This window comes from Moschus berezovskii, chromosome 9 (genome assembly GCF_049115385.1).
Source record: "Moschus berezovskii isolate FMDL1 chromosome 9, NW_MosBer_1.0, whole genome shotgun sequence".
Lineage (NCBI taxonomy): Eukaryota > Metazoa > Chordata > Mammalia > Artiodactyla > Moschidae > Moschus > Moschus berezovskii.
Genome location: NC_142468.1, coordinates 51,232,194 through 51,251,809, shown reverse-complemented (window position 1 = coordinate 51,251,809; position 19,616 = coordinate 51,232,194). Strand labels below are relative to the sequence as shown.

The 19,616-nt window shown below is 41.7% G+C and overlaps 1 protein-coding gene across 3 annotated transcripts in view; it reads right to left on the bottom strand.

Moving 5' to 3' along the window:
• Positions 1 to 19,616, bottom strand: part of CGNL1 (cingulin like 1) — a 176,272-nt gene that overhangs the window by 99,369 nt on the left and 57,287 nt on the right. For 2 of the 3 annotated variants that reach the window (XM_055435541.2, XM_055435540.2), the window contains exons 2-7: positions 13,576 to 15,168; positions 12,232 to 12,326; positions 10,323 to 10,428; positions 7,921 to 8,022; positions 6,669 to 6,817; positions 356 to 491 (exon numbers count right to left, since the gene is read on the bottom strand). In XM_055435541.2, coding sequence (XP_055291516.2) covers positions 356 to 491; positions 6,669 to 6,817; positions 7,921 to 8,022; positions 10,323 to 10,428; positions 12,232 to 12,326; positions 13,576 to 15,153 — 2,166 coding nt within the window. In that variant the 5' untranslated portion in view covers positions 15,154 to 15,168. The remainder of the gene's footprint in view (positions 1 to 355; positions 492 to 6,668; positions 6,818 to 7,920; positions 8,023 to 10,322; positions 10,429 to 12,231; positions 12,327 to 13,575; positions 15,169 to 19,616) is intronic. The other variant, XM_088839648.1, reaches the window with a different exon arrangement.

The window sequence follows — 19,616 nt, the reverse complement described above, 5'->3', positions numbered from 1 at the left end:
ATGTGGTATTATCTGTAAATTCCGTTGAAAAAGTTCACCAATATGAATAGATAGATGAATTTTAAAATAACAAACAAAGTTGAACGGATGGACAGAAGAAAAATGGAGTAAATACGGAAACATGTTGACAACTGTCGGATTGGGACTGGGACTCTATATGAGTTAACACATTATTCTTTCTACTCTTCTATACGGTTTTTCTCCTAAGACAAACTACTGCATATGATGCTCTCACAAAAGGGAACCATATTCACAAGTAGAACAAGCACACAACAGACAATGGCTCCCAGTTCCCTCACCCATCCCATACCCTACAGGTAGACAGGGCCTCTCTTGTCACCTGGCCCCAGCTTACCTCAATCAGAGCCCCCTTCTCCCTGTCCTCGGATTGTTTTGCACTGTCCAATTCATCATGCATTTCCGAGAGTTGATCCTGGAGATCTCTGATTTCAGTCTGGTGCTGCTCCCGTTCCATCTTCACCTGGAACAGCCTGGCAGAAAAGGAAACCCATGAGAGAGATTCTCCTGGTCTCTGCTTATTTTCATCCAGTCTGCTTTCAGATGGTCAAGCAGAGTCATCTAAGTCCCCAAGTAACCTCCCATTCTCTGTTCTGTGCTGAACAAAATATCACAAACCAGAATGGCACTGGTAAGAACTACACCTGCAGTCTAATTGCCCAAGGAGAACACAAGTGAGAACTCAAGCCAATGTAATGGGGAAGGTTATACAGAGACATTTCTTCCCCAAAAGGAGACCACAGGGTACTAGAATTTGGATAGAGAAGATAAGGAATTAGGCCATAGAGCACAACTTTTATGATAAATGTTTTCACTAAAGCCACCCGGCTCTGTACCAACCCCACCCTCAGTACTCCAGATGAGGAAAGTCAGCAAATTATGGCCCTTGGGCCAATCTAGCCCACTGCCTGCTTTTGTAAATAAAGTTTTATTGGAACGAAACCACGCTCATTCATGTATTGCTTATGGTCATTTGCACAATACAATGGCAGAAATGAATAATTTCATATGGTATGGTCCATAAACTCTAAAACATTTACTATCTGACTGACAAAGTTTGCCAACCTCTGTTCCAAATTAAACTCACAGCTGTTCTACCTTTTTTATTTTGTAAAGTCTTTCAGTTCAGTCGCTCAGTTGTAACCCACTCTTTGCGACCCCATGGACTGTAGCACATCAGGCTTCCCTGTCCATCACCAACTACAGGAGCCTACTCAAATTCATATCCATTGGGTCGGTGATGCCATCCAACCATCTCATCCTCTGCCGTCCCCTTCTCCTCTCGCCTCCAATCTTTCCCAGCATCAGGGTCTTTTCAAATGAGTCAGTTCTTCGCATCAGGTGGCCAAAAGATTGGAGTTTCAGCTTCCAACATCAGTCCTACCAATGAACATTCAGGATTGATCTCCTTTAGGATGGACTGGTTAGATCTCCTTGCAGTCCAAGAGACTCTCAGGAGTCTTCTTCAACACCACAGTTCAAAAGCATCAATTCTTTGGCACTCAGCTTTCTTTATAGTCCAATTTTCACATCCAGACATGACTACTGGAAAAACCATAGCTTTGACTAGACTGACCTTAGTTGGCAAAGCAATGTCTCTGCTTTTTAATATGCTGTCTATGTTGGTCATAGCTTTTCTTCCAAGGAGCAAACATCTTTTAATTTCATGGTGGCAGTCACCGTCTGCAATGATTCTGGAGCCCAAGAAAGTAAAGTCTTTCACTGTTCCCCCATCTATTTGCAAAGAAGTGATGGGACCGAATGACATGATCTTAGTTTTCTGAATGCTGAGTTTTAAGCCTACTTTCACTCTCCTCTTTCACTTTCATCAAGAGGCTCTTTACTTCTGTTTCTGCCATAAGTGTGGTGTCATCTGCATATCCGAGGTTATTGATATTTTTCCTGGCAATCTTGATTTCAGCTTGTGCTGAAATCGAATCCAGCATTTCTCATGATATACACTGCATATAATTTAAATAAGCAGGGTGACAATATACAGCCTTGACATACTCCTTTCCCAATTTGGAACCAGTCTGTTATTTCATGTCCAGTTCTAACTGTTGCTTCCTGACCTGCATACAGATTTCTCAGAAGGCAGGTCAGGTGGTCTGGTATTTCCATCTCTTTAAGAATTTTTCAGTTTGTTGTGATTTACACAAATGCTTTGGTATAGTCAATAAAGCCAAAGCAGGTGTTTTTTTGGAACTCTCTTGCTTTTTCAATGATCCAGTGGATGTTGACAATTTGATATCTGGTTCCTCTGCCTTTTCTAAATCCAGCTTGAGCATCTGGAATTTCACAGTTCACATACTGTTGAAGCCTGGCTTGGAGAATTCTGAGCATTAATTTGCTAGCGTGTGAGATGAGTGCAATTGTGCAGTAGTTAGAGCATTCTGTGGCATTGCCTTTCTTTGGAATTGGAACGAAAACTGACCTTTTCCAGTCCCGTAGCCGCTGCTGAGTTTTTTCAAATTTGCTGGCATACTGAGTGTAGCACTTTCACAGCATCATCTTTTAGGATTTGAAATAGCTCAACTGGAATTCCATCACCTCCACTAGCTTTGTTCGCAGTGATGTTTCCTAAGGCCCACTTGATTTTACATTCCAGGATGTCTGGCTCTAGGTGAGTGACCACACCATCGTGATTATCTGGATCATGAAGATCTTTTTTATATAGTCCTTATGTGTATTCTTGCCACCTCTTCTTAATATCTTCTGCTTCTGTCAGGTCCATACCATTTCTGTCCTTTATTGATATGTTTATGCAAACATATCTTTGCATGAAATGTTCCCTTGGTATCTCTAATTTTCTTGAAGAGATCTCTAGTCTTACCCATTCTATTGTTTTCCTGTTTCTTTGCATGAATGCTGAGGAAGGCTTTCTTATCTCTCCTTGCTATTCTTTGGATCTCTGCATTCAGATGCTTATATCTTTCCTTTTCTCCTTTGCCTTTCACTTGTCTTCTTTTCATACTATTTGTAAGGCCTCCTCAGACAGCCATTTTGCCTTTTTGCATTTCTTTTTCTTGGGGATGGTCTTGATCCCTGCCTCCTGTACAATGTCACAAACCTCTGTCCATAGTTCTTTAGGCACTCTATCATATCTAATCCCTTGAATTTATTTGTCACTTCCACTGCATAATCATAAGGGATCTGATTTAGGTCATACCTGAATGGTCTAGTGGTTTTCCCTACTTTCTTCAATTTAAGTCTGAATTTGGCAATAAGGAGTTCATGATCTGAGTCACAGCCAGCTCCGGTCTTGTTTTTGCTGACTCTATAGAGCTTCTCCATCTTTGGCTGCAAGGAATATAATCAATCTGATTTCAGTATTGACCATCTGGTGATATATCCATGTGTAGATTCTTCTCTTGTGTTGTTGGAAGAGGGCGTTTGCTATGACCAGTGCCTTCTCTTGGCAAAATTCTACTAGCCGTTGCTCTGCTTCGTACTGTACTCCAAGGCCAAATTTGCCTGTTACTCCAGGTGTTTCTTGACTTCCTACTTTTGCTTTCTAGTCCCCTATAATGAAAAGGACATATTTTTGGGTGTTAGTTCTAAAAGTCTTGTAGGTCTTCATAGAACCATTCAACTTCAGCTTTTTCAGCATTACTCCTCGGGGCATAGACTTGGATTACTGTGATACTGAATGGTTTGCCATGGAAATGAACAATCATTCTGTCTTTTTTGAGATTGCATCCAAGTACTGCATTTTGGACTCTTGTTGACTATGATGGCTACTCCATTTCTTCTAAGGGATTCTTGCCCACAGCAGTAGATATAATGGTCATCTGAGTTAATTTCACCCATTCCAGTCCATTTTAGTTTGCTGATTCCTAGAATGTCAACGTTCACTCTTGCCATATCCTGTATGACCACTTCCAATTTGCCTTGATGCACGAACCTAACATTCCAGGTTCCTATGCAATATTGCTCTTTACAGCATTGGACTTTACTTCCACCTCCAGTCGCATCCACAACTGGGTGTTGTTTTTGCTTTGGCTCCATCCCTTCATTCTTTCTGGAGTTATTTCTCCACTGATCTCCAGTAGCATACTGGGCACCTACCAACCTGGGGAGTTCATCTCTCAGTGTCCCATCTTTTTGCCTTTTCATACTGCTCATGGGGTTCTCAAGGCAAGAATACTGAAGTGGTCGGCCATTCCCTTCTCCAGTGGAGCACGTTTTGTCAGAACTCTCCACCATGACCCGTCCATCTTGGGTGGCCCTACACAGCATGGCTCATAGTGTCACTGAGTTAGACAAGGCTGTGGTCCATGTAATCAGTTTTGTTAGTTTTCTGTGACTGTGGTTTTCATTCTGTCTGCCCTCTGATGGGGAAGGATAAGAGGCTTATGGAAGCTTCCTGATGGGAGAGACTGACTGAGGGGGAAACTGGGTCCTGTTCTGATGGGCAGGGCCATGCTCAGAAAATCTTTAATCCAACTTTCTATTGATGGGTGGGGCTGTGTTCCCGCCCTGCAATTTGACCTGAAGCCAAACTATGGCGGAGGTAATGAAGATAATGTCGACCTCCTTCAAAAGCTCCCATGCAGGCACTGCTACAGTCAGTGCCACCAGCCCTGCAGCAGGCCACCACCCACTCACGCCTCTGCCAGAGGCTCCTGGACACTCACGGGCAAGTTTGGGTCAGTCTCTTGTGAGTCACTGCTCCTTTCTCCTGGGTCCTGGTACACTCAAGGTTCTGTTTGTGCCCTCCAAGAGTGTGTTTCCCCAGTCCTGTGTAAGTTCTGGGGGCTCTATGGTGGGGTTAATGGTGACCTCCTCCAAGAGGGCTTATGCCATACCCAGGTCTACTGCACCCAGAGTCCCTGCCCCTGCAGCAGTCCACTGCTGACCTGTACCTCCTCAGCAGACACTCAAACACAGTGAAGTCTTTACTAAACTCTAAATTTCGGGGTTTTTTCTTTTCAACCTTTTTTCTGAAATTAACCTCTAAGAATATTCTAAAAGCACACACCACACCATCAAAATGGCAAAGGTAATTAAATGCTTCTATGATATAATGTCCTATTGTTCTTGAATTTCCCTCTAGATTTCACTCCTGCTTAACCTCTCACATAAGGCTTCTGTCATGGCCAGTGGACTTCAATGCACCATTCATTTCAGACCTTCGTTTCAAGTCCTTTTGTCACAGATTTTTTTTTTTCAGATTAGAATACAATTTATTGAGATGCAGCTCACACATTCAGACGTCCCATGTGTTATACATGTTCATTCTGTATTTCACACAGATTTAATAAGATATAAAACACTCAAAATGAGGTATTCAAAGTATTCCTTTGTATATGCCACATTTGTTCATATGACATACACATTCATTTAGACATTCTCCTCACACAACTGGGTCAAGTATTTTACTTGTATGTTCTTAAATCACTGCTAGAATCCCAACAATCACATAACTTTGGGCTCTCTGGTTTCTTGTTCATGGATTTCTACATGTGGACAGGTTTTCATCTACACAGACTCTTTAGATATGATGGGGAACTTGTGCAACAAGAGCAAGTGGGGAAAAAACGGTGGTGGATCTATTACTAATCTTTCTCTTTCAAATCTCTTGAAATGAATAAAATGCCCACTGCCACAGATTTTAATACAACAAAATGACAGGGCCATTTGGGCTTGACTTTCTCTCTCTAAAGACACAAAAGAAATATAAGCTGCTGCTGCTGCTGCTAAGTCACTTCAGTCGTGTCCGACTCTGTGCGACCCCATAGACGGAAGCCCACCAGGCTCCCCCGTCCCTGGGATTCTCCAGGCAAGAACACTGGAGTGGGTTGCCATTTCCTTCTCCAATGTGTGAAAGTGAAAAGTGAAGTCGCTCAGTCATGTCTGACCCTTAGTGACCCCATGGACTGCAGCCTACCAGGCTCCTCCATCCATGGGATTTTCTAGGCAATAGTACTGGAGTTGCTTGCCAAAGACACAAAAGAAATATAAGCACTGGTCACAAAAGCCAGCATCATCCAGGATAAAACTCTGAACCCAGAAGACTGTGGAGGTCACATGACATTGCTTTGTAGAGACTGGACTCAGGCTCTTAAACTGTCTCTAGACGCAACACTCAGGATTCTCAGCTCTCACTTACCTGTCATGCTGCTGCTGCTGCTGCTGCTAAGTCGCTTCAGTCGTGTCAGACTCTGTGCGACCCCCTAGACGGCAGCCCACCAGGCTCCCCCGTCCCAGGGATTCTCCAGGCAAGAACACTGGAGTGGGTTGCCATTTCCTTCCCCAATGTGTGAAAGTGAAAAGTGAAAGTGAAGTCGCTCAGTCGTGTCCGACTAGTAGCGACCCCATGGACTGCAGCCCACCAGGCTCCTCTGTCCATGGGATTTTCTAGGCAAGAGTACTGGAGTGGCTTGCCATTGCCTGTCATGAGATCCACTTTAAGGGCTGAAATTTTATAAAACATCCTGTGAGGTGCACAAATAATCTTTAAATTCTGCTTACCAGTCTACATGTCATTGGTTTTACAATTTTACAAGGGTAAGAGGGAGAAAAGGCAGGTTCAGCAGCCCCTATGAAGATCTGGAAGGCTGCGGAGAATTAAATGGACAGAAAGAATCTGGCTCCATTGGCTCAGGAGCCTGGGGTGGGGAGGGCTCAGATTCTGGGCCCACACTTACTCCTCCAGGTGTCTCCGGAGCGCCCCTTCACTCTCCTCCAGCCGCCGCTGCAGCACAGTGCTCTCCTCCACCTTGCTGTCATGCTGGCTTTGCAACACTTCTAAGTCTGCTTTCATCCTGTCTCTCTCTTCTTTGATGTTCTGTTGATTCTAAAACAAATGTGTGAGTTAAAGCACCTCCACTGTACATTAATGTCACCCCACTGAATCCTGAATCTCAGATGGACTCTGATGAACTCCATGTCTCTGCACTTAGATTATTAAAGAACCTGATGGAACTGTGCAATTAAGGCATAGGAGTTTAAAACTAGAAAAAATACTGAACAATTAATGAATTGTAATACTTCTAAAAGAAAAACACAAGCACATCTTAATCACATTCTGCTATTTCTACTACTTAGTCCAGACATTTTATATACTTTTAGTTCCCAATTTGCCTGTCTGAATCCAACAGCATTTCTGTTACTCTGTCAAAGCCAACATTCTCTACATGCTTTGGTTCAGTTCAGTTCAGTCGCGTCCAACTCTTTGCGACCCCATAGACTGCAGCTTCCCTGTCCATCACCAACTCCAGGAGCTTACTCAGACTCATGTCCATCAAGTAGGTGATGCCATCCATCCATCTCATCCTCTGTCATCCCCTTCTCCTCCCGCCTTCAATCCTTCCCGGCATTAGGGTCTTTTCCAATGAGTTCTTTGCATCAGGTAGCCAAAGTATTGGAGTTTCAGCTTCAACATCAGTCCTTCCAATGAATACCCAGGACTGATCTCCTTTAGGATGGACTGGTTGGATCTCCTTGCAGTCCAAGAGACTCTCAAGAGTCTTTTCCAACACCACAGTTCAAAAGTATCAATTCTTCGGTGCTCAGCTTTCTTTACAGTCCAACTCTCACATCCATGCATGACTACTGGAAAAACCATAGCTTTGACTAGACAGATCTTTGTTGGTAAAGTAATGTCTCTGCTTTTTAATAGGCTGTCGAGGTTGGTCATAGCTTTTCTTCCAAGGAGCAAGCATCATTTAATTTCATGGCTGCAGTCACCATCTGCAGCCGTGATTTAGGTTACTTACCAAAAAAAAAAGTCTTCAGAAAACAGGAAGTAAATATACAGGAATTTGCTCAACAATGGGAAGAAAGTTTCTTTTGGGAAAAAAATTGTTTTTACTTCACTTGGGCAACACAAGGTACTTAAAATACTCTATCAATCAAGATAGAAAAGAATAAAATAGTACCAAGAAAAATCACAGGTACCTTGACTTCCAGTTGAAGCTGTGTCTGAAGTTCAGCCACTTCTGTGGTCAACTTGTTCTTCTGTTCCAAGAGATCTTTGACTTCAGATGAAGAATTAGAAGCCTACAATCAATTGCAAAGATATTAAATGTTCAAGGTGCTTTATTTTTTTTTTTCTTGCATAGATTTAACAGGATGACACTCTCAAAAGGATTTGGCTAAAATCCTATAGCAAAGTGGTTAGAAAATTACAGATAAAAGGGAGGGGAAAGCAGAAATGAAAACCAGAAAAGGCAGTGTCTTGGCTCTCATGCACCCAAATCCAGGTGTGAGCCAAGCGTGAACCTAGAATGATGTACTTCCTCATCTGCTCCTAGGAAACAGACCGGAAACCAACAATCAACAAAAACAGAGGCCCTCCTATTTTCTTAGGCAATATGAGAACAGTATATCTCAGAAACACAAACCTAACCCAAGGAGAAAAATTGTAGGTTGTTCTTTTCCAAACAAAAACTGCCTGATTTTCTGCTTTCCAATACGGTTTCAGCCTATTAAGGGAGAGGATTCTCTTGCAGGAAGTCACTTAACTGACACCAAAATATAAAATTCCAAAACCTTTGCCAGCAAATAATCAGATTCATAAGTGAGAGACACAGAGAGTAGAAAAATGTGGACAATTAAGCAGTCACAGTACTATGACTGGAGCCAGAAGTCTAAGGGCCTATGTTCGCCTCATTATCTCTGGCTTGATTAAGGAGGAGGAGCAGCTTCTTAACTGGTCTCCCTTCCTCTAATCTTACCTCTCTCCAAAAGCTACAAAGGAATGAATTTTTACAAACACAACACCACTCATGGCGATTTAAAAGTCCATCAGTGTTAGCTTATCACCTTCTGCCTGAAATTGACATGATTTACAAGGTCCTTCCTTTCTGGTGCCTGGTCCCCACATCCTAGCTCCCTCCTCCAGCTACACTAAACTACCTCCAGTCCACTAAACACGACAAGTGCACATCTCTTCATATTTTACGTTTTTTTGTGCTGTTCCCTCTACCTAGAATGCCCTGCCTTTCCCCCTTGTCTGGGAGAATTCTATGATATTTTGAAGCAGCATTAGAGTTATTGACTCCAGAAGGGCTACCCCGACTTCCCCAGTTAAGGCTGGATACCCTTCATCTGGGACCACAATGACAATCTGAACATCAAGACCAAAGGATGCATTCTCCACGAGAATATGCAGGTAAATGAAAAGCAACAGTCGTGGTGATGATTTATACGTAAAAGTTTCAGCAAAAAAATTCTAACCTAATTGTAAAAACTGTTCAGTTCCTAAAGCCTGCCTACAGCATAGTATACAATTTAATGGTTCCCCAGTGGGAACTGTGTGCCAGTGTTTATATAACTTATATAACACATATAGCATTTATATAATTTATATATTTACAAATTCAATACATAATATACAACAGAATATATTAAAAATAAATATATAATATATAAATCTGTAACTATAAACAGTTATATGTAATATATTAATCAATTCAACTTTTAAATGTTTTTATTTGATGCCAGAGCAGCAGTCATGGGAATACTGAACAACAGAGGAAAAAGGATAGTTGATGCCTTAAAATATTCTTCATTCATATGTTGCCAAAGTTAAAAAAGAACCTATAGACATATTCCCTGTTGCCTGCCTCTGGATATCTCCTCTTTCCTTCCAGTGCAGAATAACCCCCAACAAGGGAAAAGGGAAGATGCCCAAGCAAGAAATGGGCCCAAGTCAAGGTGGCACAGAATTGAGAGACAAGATTTTAGTCCCCCCTCATAAATCCTGCTTCCTTTCATGGCACAAAGTATGTCCAACATCTAGTAGATGCTCACTAAATAAGAGACGACTCCTTTAACCAAAAAAATCTCCCAAGTCCCAACTCAGATCTAATACAATAAATAACAGGCAGTTTTTCTTAAAAAAAAAATTTTTTTGGCCCACTGCACTCCTTCCTCTCCCTTCATCCCACACAGGTCAGCCCATCAGTCTTTCATATTCTCTAGTTTGATTCTCTTATTTCTTATTCTCTGAAGTTTGAGAACTTGTGTCCAAGCCTATTCATACTTAACCTTTCAGACCTGCCTAAATGCTTCATTTTTCCTAGTCTTCTTTTCCCTTTCTAAATTTTACCACCTATCACTTTGTCCTATTTTATTTTACAGATTTTTTTAAAAGTAAAATTTCTTACAACCTTTCTAGAAAAAAGGCAGGGTGCAAATTACCAACAGTTAAAGCATGCTGTTCCATCTTTGGTACTGCCTGCTACATGGCAAACTCCCCACTTCCTGCTGCAACCAAAAGTACAGACTGAAGAAAGCAATCTGCTTGCCATACTCCATGTGAAATGCCCTCTACAAAGCACCAAGCTTCTCCTTACTTGATTATTTCCTTGCGTGCTCCCTGCTGCTCGAGATTTCAAAGTCTGGATTTTCTCAAACACCAGGTTGACCTTCCTCTTAGTAGCATCATCATTATCGGTGCTTCTGGAAAAGACGCAGCAGAAAAAAAAAAAAAAATGAAGGCATAACCGTTAGTCTCAGACTATTTTATGTGCCATGACACACAAACAATAAGCCCTTTAAGAAGATAAACTGGGACTTCCTTGGTGATCCAGTGATTAAGAATCTGCCTGCCAATGCAGGGGTGCTGGTTCAGTCCCTGGTCCAGGAAGATTCCACATGCCACAGGGTAACAAAGCCCATGCGCCACAAATACTGAGGCTCACATGCCTAAAGCCCATGCTCTGCAACAAGAGAAGCCCAGGCACCACAACTAGTGAGTAGCCCCTGCTTGCCCCAACTAGAGAAAGCCCTCGCGCAGCAATAAAGACCCAGCACAGCACAGACAAAAATAAAAAATAAAATTTAACCAAAAAAAAAAAAAGATAAATTGCAAGAGGAACAAATTAAGGTTTTGACAGAACCTATGTGAGGAGAACAGGATAGATAGTGCATTTTTTCCAAATAATTGGTTCTATTTTACCACTTGATTTGGGAGAGAGGTTTTCATTTCCAGACATGTGAAAGAGACACAGGTACATACTAAATAAGTTTGAAGATGACATCCAATAAAAATTTAGTCATCTATTTCTTGCCTAAATTAAATGACAAATATTTATTCCAAAACGGAATCTCTCCTATATGTGTGTGACACCACGAATGCTCCACAATGATATTAAATTTGTTTTAGCCTTTGTTTAAAAAAATAAATCCCCAAGCCAAGGTTGTCAAAACGGCAGCCTTCTGTCTAGACGCTCACAGGTAATGGTCAGATAAAGTGCTATTAACAGCTACCCGCCCTGCACCTTCTATCGTACATACCTGACACTTAAGAAACATTAATAAGTTTCCTTAAAGAAGTGCCTCCCACTAAAGTCTGTCTCAGTCTCTCAATAAATCAAGGGCCAAAAAAACAAAAGAATGTAGAGACACCATTTTAAACGTTAAAAGTTCTTCTACTTTAATTTTCTCATGGTAAAACCCTTCACAGAAAGACACTAATAACTAGTTCTTAGAAGAATCTCTTTCCTTTTTTTTCCTTCAAAAGAGCCCCTGTCTTATATTTTGAATGATTCCGTCAGCTCTACATTACTGACAGAAAATTGTAAGCCACAATACAAAACTATGAAGTGTTCTGATACCAATGAGTATTTTTGCCAAGTGACTTTCAGTCATGTCAGAGTATAAAGCTTTTCTTATTTTTAATCATATCTGATGAGAGAACAGAAACTTCAAATTCCTGGCCTAGAATTCCAGCTTATTTGGTATCTAAGTAAGGACTGAAAATCAGATTATTCAAACTCAACCTTCCCAGATAAGTAAGTGGAAAGCACAGCTTTCAAATGACTCATATACATGCTTTAAAAATAATGGAAGCAGGGGCTCCCCACCAACGTCAACTCTGGGGAGAGAAGGAGGTGTTTTTATTTGTAACTTATAAGGAACGATTGATTACATTTGTGTATACAGAGGCAAACTCGTGTCAATGACTGATTCAATTCAAAACTGAATAGACTGTCTTCCTATCTTTGAATTTGTTTCTAAAATAGTAGAGAGTCACAGTCATTTTGAACTTTAAAAGTATGATGTCATTCCCTACATTTCCTTCCCCTTCTTTACCCTCCTCCCCCCGTCTCAAACGCTATGAAAACTCCAGCCATGGAGCCCAAACCCTGAAATGGCTCACACAGGGCAGGAAGGGAGCACGAAACACAAGGTCTCAGAAGAGAAAAGTAAGAGGCCCACCATAAAGGACAATACTTTGCTCCTTGAAGGAAAATCACTAACCCTTCTTTGAGGTAATTGTAAAGTATCTGCTTGGCCGTCTCCTCGTTGGTTTGCTGAGTGAGCTCCTGCTGGCCTTTTAACAGATCCGGTGTGGCCTGGAACACAATGTCTGTTATTAGATCACAGGATGAAGCTTCCAGGAAGAAGGCAACACCCCACAGCAGAAGCTTCCAAACACATTCCTACTTTCCAGAAAGAATTCCTCAGGTAAGGATGCTCATTAAAACTGGTTCCACCACTTAGTAGCTCTGTAACCCTGGGCAAGGTACTTAACTTTTCCTCACCTCAATTTTTCACCTGTAAATAGAAGTTAATAACACCTTCCTTCACGGGGTTGGTGAGATCCTATAATACACAACAAATAGTGCCTGGCACTTACCAACCTTATAATCGATTTTATCACTATCATTATCTTTTTATTGTTACTACCAAAACACTAAATGTACCACTTAAAGAAATTCCATCACTTCAGGATAAACCTAAATTAGGATTAACCTAATTTCTATGGTTTTTCCCGTGGTCATGTATGGATGTGAGAGTTGGACTGTGAAGAAAGCTGATCGCAGAAGAATTGATGCTTTTGAACTGTGGTGCTGGAGAAGACTCTTGAGAGTCCCTTGGACTGCAAGGAGATCCAACCAGCCCATTCTAGAGGAGATCAATCCTGGGTGTTCATTGGAAGGACTGATGCTAAAGCTGAAACTGCAATACTTTGGCCACCTCATGCGAGTTGACTCACTGGAAAAGACTCTGATGCTGGGAGGGATTGGGGGAGGGAGGAGACGGGGACGACAGAGAATGAGATGGCTGGATGGCATCACTGACTCGATGGACATGAGTTTGAGTGAACTCCGGGAGTTGGTGATGGACAGGGAGGCCTGGCGTGCTGTGATTCATGGGGTTGCGAAGAGTTGGACACGACTGAGCAACTGAACTGAACTGAACTGAACTGAACTGAATTTCTCAGGACAGAAATTAATCCAGTCACTCAATGTCATGGGGAAAATTAACACATCTAAAAACAAATCTAAGCATGGAGCCTCTCTTTGTTTTTTGAAAACAAATTCTGCATCCTTTCAGGTTTTACACAAACACGAAAAGAAAAATCGAGTCTCTCAATTGTGTCTGATAAGTTACTTCACAAACAAGAACACAACAGGAATCTAAGGTTACTTAGTTTAGAAAAATGAATGACTGGCAGGTCATAATCTGTAGGGGAAAACTCTAAAAAATAATACTAACTCAAGATGATGAAATTACTGATTCAAGATGGAAGACAGGTATTCCTACAGGCAGGATCTAGATCCTTTAGAAGGGAAACAAAATGACTCCCACCAGTATTACCTGAGTGTTTGAGGTGTAAGTAAACGTCTTCACGGAAACCCTCTTGGTCCCTGAATCAGGGGAAGTCGCCAGCGCCCGATTCTGTAACATCAGCGTAGCCGTGGCTGTTTTGATTTCCTCCTCCTTCTTAGTCTGTGCTGGGAGGGAGGATGTGCACCCAGTCGGACTTTCCTGAGCACCTTTGTTTTCTGGAACTTTCCCATCTTTGTTCTGCAGGGACGGCCTGGGCTGGGCGCCCAGCAGCCTGGCGAAGGCGCGCCCTGCGCCGTGCCTCCCCCGGGGCTCCTGAGCACGCTGCGGGCACACCTGTGATGGCCGGAGCAGGTGTTCGCTGGACTTGCCCAGGTTCCTGCTGAATTCCGTGAGGTACTCAGAGTTCCCCTGGAGACCGAAAGGAAAGGCACTGTCCACACTTCGGGACCTTTTCCTGTCTTCTGGGTTGATCCTGTTTCTCTTCCCAGACCTGCCTCTTCTCTGCATCCCAGGTTTTTGGTCAAATTTTTCAATCAACTGATCCACGCCAGGAATCGACCCCGTGTCAATATCCCGCCCAGTTCCAGGCAAGAAGGGGATGTACCTTCTGTTTTCATGACGATTCACATTGTCGGCATGGATGGCACATTCTTGATCATCGAGTAAAAATCTGTACAAAGAGTTGGCCGAAGTGGGAGTCGTGGATGACGAGGAGGATCTCCGTGACCGGGCTCCGTCCAGCACCGGCCCGGCTGAGTCCTGACGCCGGAAGGGAAGCACATCTGGTCTGGTTTTCTTGGCTTCGGGGTGGGCTTGCAGGCTGGAGGTGGGCAGGGGCCTCCCGCTAGGGGCAAGAGCCTCCTCTACCAGACTTTCCTTGCTGCAGCTCTGAACATTCACACACACCGAGGTCTGCTTCTTGGGGTCGTCAATGACCACGGAGCTGCACAGACGGATGGCCGTTACATTGGACCTGGTCGGGTCTTCCGAGGGAGGGCTGGTGGGCTGGGAATGGCTAGGTTTGGGCATGCAAGTCCAGGCCTTCTTATTGTTGGTCCCTTCTTCTCTTAAAGCTTTCAGCCAACTGGTTTCAGGAGGCTGGTGATTTTTCAAGCTCAACTCATTCTTTTCAGGATCATAGGGCTGTAGAAGCTCTGGATGCCTCTGAAAGTTCAGCACAGGGGATGCCTTCCTTGGCTCCTCTTTGCGCTCTAGAGCCCCATTCTTGCCCTCAAAGAGAGAGGGCTGTTTCAGGTTTCTTACTGGGCCAGGTGACGCATATGGGTTTTCTGGGAGCTGCAGTTCTTCTGCACTGTTCTCTTCCACCACAGATCCCTTGCTGGGATGGAGAGGCAGGTTGTTTATCATGGGAGCCGGAAAGGGTGGCCCGTTTTCAGAAAAAGATGTGCCTGCCAGACACTGCTCTGTGTTATTGAGGACTATGTAGGGGTGGCCATCAATGCCCTGGACCCGAATACTGACACCGTAGGAGCCTGCCTTAGCATGCTGGGAATTCCTGGACTTTCTGCTTTCATCATTTGAGAGTCTCAGGTGGACACCATATTCCTGTTGCACATGTTGATATTCACCAAAATACAGCTCCATGGTTCACTGGTCCCACTGCCAGGGAAAAAGATGGGGTAAAAAGAGGATGTTAAGTTAAAATTACATCGCTTTAAATAAAGATTTGAGAGAAAACTTTCAAAGTTCAGGGAAAACAAAGCACTTTTAATATAATAGCAAGGACACCTCAGAACCAAATGCTCTTTCAAACAGGCCTTTCTGGATGCCAGTGGGCCCACGTAACCGTGGTGTTTGTCAACACCAAGCATGAACCCTGGCCTTAGGAGAGACGACTGGCAAAATGACCTGACGCCTTTAGCAGAGTTTAATTATTCTCTCTAGCTGTGCCGGTTGCCCTGTTTTTTCCCTTAGTTCATTTCCTCACACTTTATCTATTTATTTTTAACCAGTAGGGTGTTCCAGCTTACCAGCATTTGAGAACAAGATACTTTTCCATGAAAATAATTAATAAGAGCTAAGGTATTCTGATGCTTACATTTTTCTCTTTTTCTCAAAACTTAATTTTCCTGTCAAAACCCTTTCAAGCTTCTTTATGCACAATGCTGCTTTGAAAGCTTTATCATTATTTATTTGGATACACTGTTTAAAACATTTTTTACTTTAAGGAATCAGAGAGTAATGATTAAAAATAATTTTTTTTAAACAAAAAAGTTTAAGGAACATAAGGACCTGAAAAATGTTATTAAAACATGAAAATTCAGGTCTCTTTATTTTCCGATGGGTCCTAATGCCAAGAACCACTGTCTTCACCCTTCTGGTGTGTGACCACCCTTGTCAAGAGACTGCATACAGATCATTAGGCAGGTCACCCCAGCCACCCCACACTCAGAGGTTCTCTCATCAGAAATTCACTACTCTCACTCTGAAAACGCCCGACAGCCATGGAGAGGCAGGAAGAACAAAAACAACTGGTCACAGAAAACTGCTATCTTATTTTTTTCACTGTTAGCAGCATTTTTTTCTTTCTATTCTGGAGTCACTCTAGTAGCCTATTTTCCAAGAAAATCATCTATTTGATCCACATTTTCAAATTTAGTTGCAGAGAATTTTGCAATGTATAAATCACTTCGTCTCCTCTATATTTCTTACTTTCTAGTTTCATTTGTGCTTTCTTCACGTATTACTTGCTTTTGCAGGTAAAATACATGTCTACATATTTTTTTTAAATTGTTGTTCCCCTAAAGAACTAGCTTAGACTTATCATTCATTTCTTTTTTTCTTAATTTTCTAATTTACTGAGGTCTAGTTTGATAATTATTCTTTCCTTCTGCTTTCCTTTATTCTGTTATGTCTCCAGTTTCTTGACTTGCATGCTTCATTTGTTTTTCACTCTTTTATCATAGTCCACAATTTTTATGTGTGACTGTGTCAGGAATAGTGTTGGTTCCTAATGAACGGACCCCAAATAGCAACTTAAGAATTAGGATATTTTCCCCCAGAGAGATAGGAAGTTCAGAGCTGGAATAGATGCTAGGATATTTCTGAGGAATATCTCTTTTATCTTTCTGCTCATCTACTTTTAGCATGTATTAGACAACTTATAATTACAAGATAGCTGATCCAGCATCACACACACAAGTTTATTAGACCAGATGCGTCAACCTTTTAAAGAGCTTTGTTGGAGGGCTCACCAACCTGTAATCCCTTGCACCTTATTGGTGAGAACTTAATCTTACGGTCATCCCCACCTACAAGAAAGGATTGGGAAATAGGGTTTTGTTTCTTTTAAGCTGGTCATTGACACTCTCAAAGTCAATGTTCTGTTGGTAAAAAGAGAGAATGGGACATTGGGAAAACAGCCAGTAGTTTCCACCATGGAAATGTTTCTATTATTATTTTCTAGATAGTTTTAATTCGTGGTTTTGATTTCTTTGACAAAATTTGGAAGTTTTTGCATATCCAGTGTGTTTGCTGTGTTATTTTGGCTTGGAGGATCTTTATCTATGTTGTTAACTTATGCATTGCACTATGGTCAGAAAATGAAGTCACAGTAGTTCCCTGTGACTTCCACTGGTTAGGACTGCAGTGCTGAAGGCACAGGTTCAGTTCCCAGTTGGGGAACTAAGATTTGCAAACTGCGTGGAGCAGTCAAAAAAAAAAAAAAAGTGAAGTCACTATTATTTCTTTCTTTTTAAATGTATTGAGATTTCTTTTGTAGGAAAATACATAGATAATTTTTGTCAATGTTTAACTGGTGCTGGATGTGGTTTCTATTTTAAGCAATGGCATTTAAAAAGTATAGACTTCCCATGTGGCACTAGTGGTAAAGAACCCACCTGCCAATGCAATATATCCATTTGATATACCCTTACCAATGATTTAGTTCACTTATACCACATGCGTTCATGCTTAGCCACTCAGTCATGTCCAACTTTTTGCAATCCTTTTTGGACTGCAGCCTGCCGGGCTCCTCTGTCCATGGGATTTTTCAAGTGAGAATACTGGAGTGGGTTGCCATTTCCTATTCCAGGGGGATCTTCTCAACCCAGGGATCAAACCTGGGTCTCCTGCATCACAGGTGGATTCTTTACTTGCTGAGCCATTGTGGGAGCCATCCTCATTTGTCTCTTTGATTTGTCTTGGGCCTTCCTGGATATATTTGTCTCTTACCACTAGCTTAGCACCATCAGTTTGCTTGATAATTATTTTAAATGTAAACCACGTTAGAGATCACCTCTCATTTAACAGACAGGAACAGCTTAGATACATGTACCTGCAGTATTCATCATCTCACTGATTCCAATGAGTTTATAATGTCTACTCGCATTTTCAGAGTGATATTACTAACATCTTAAATAATTTAATTTTTAACCAAAGTAGGTGCTTCCCTGGTGGCTCAGAGGTTAACACGTCTGCCCCAATGCGGGAGACCCAGGTTCGATCCCTGGGTCGGGAAGATCCCCTGGAGAAGGAAATGGTAACCCACTCCAGTATTCTTGCCTGGAGAATCCCATGGACAGAGAAGCCTGGTAGGCTACAGTCCATGGGTCGCAAAGAGTCGGACACGACTGAGCGATTGAACAGAACAGAACAGAATCCCCAATCCTAATCACATTCCTCAGAGGAAACCAATTGTAAATTGTAGCTCTTTTTTCTACTACTTACCTCCATGTTGCTGAGTAAAATACCTAGCTGCAATTTCTTAATCTATCATTTTTACATATTGTGGATGCCACACACACACACTACACATGAATTTCTCATTCTGTCAGCTTCCCAACAATAAAATCAAGAGCCAATTGTGTTTACATTACTGTGATAATACTATACTGAAGAGCCAAATTGTAGACTCGGATTATTTTTCCTTCCTCCTATAACTTAAATTTTTCTAGAGGTAGTAACTGCTGTTTTTGCTTGTTTTCTATATGCCTACCCTTAAATCTCATCAGCTATATCACATCCATTAGATGCTTTCCAGTATTAATTTGCAGATGATAAAAGTATCAGATTATTTGGTGATCTTCTCCCACGATGACCTCCCTTTCAAACTTCTACCCTCTACCCCAACATTAGGATTCAGCTGCTCTCTCCCCTCTGTGCTATATTGTTTCCCAAGTTCTATGTCTTCCTCTTTCTTAGTTTACTGAACTGTCCTGATGAAGCACAAGTCCAATAACTTTTTTTTTTTTGGCCACACCCCACAGCTTGTGGGATCTTAGTTCCTTGACGAGAGATCAAACCTGTGCCCTCAGCAGTGGACCACCAGAGAATCCCTTCCAATTACTTTTAAAGAAAAGGAAAAAATTGTTTGAGTCTTTGTATTGTGAAAAACGACTTTATGCTTACTTTTGAATGACAGTCTAGCTGGATTTAGAATCCTGGTTAAAAATAACTTTCCCATCAGATTTTAAAGTATTAATTCATTATCTTCTAGGTTCTAAGGATGCTATTAAGAATTCTGATGTTATCATCATATCCTTTCCTCTGTGCATGCCCTGTTTATTTTTCTCTGAAAGTTTTTAGGACCTTTTCTTTGTCCTTGGTGTTCCAAAATTTCAAAATGACATTCCTCATGAGGATTTTACTCAACTGGTGCTTTTACAAAACATGAGCACTTAATGTAGTCCTTCAATCTGGAAATTCACTTTAGCGCTATGACATGTTCTTACATTCTTGCTGTGATACTGTTCAGAGAATCATTTTACTCTGTTCTTGGTGTCTGCATTATCAGTACTGTTGAGTCTTCTAGTCTGAATTTCAATTTTTCATATTTCTTTTCTCATCTACTCCTGTGCTCCATTTTTTTCTAATTTTTTGAGAAATACATCCTCAAATCCTTTTAAATTCAAGTATTTCATTTTTAATTTCCATGATTTCTTTATTCTTCTCTAATTGTTTTTCTTTCTTAAGTGCTGTTCGCATTTTGAACATGAAAACAGCTTCTCACTCTGAGAAGCTCTTTATTATAGTATATTATACCATAACTTTTTTCAAAAAAATGCAGTTTCTCTGCTGTCTGCAACATCTCCATCTTCTGCAAGTTT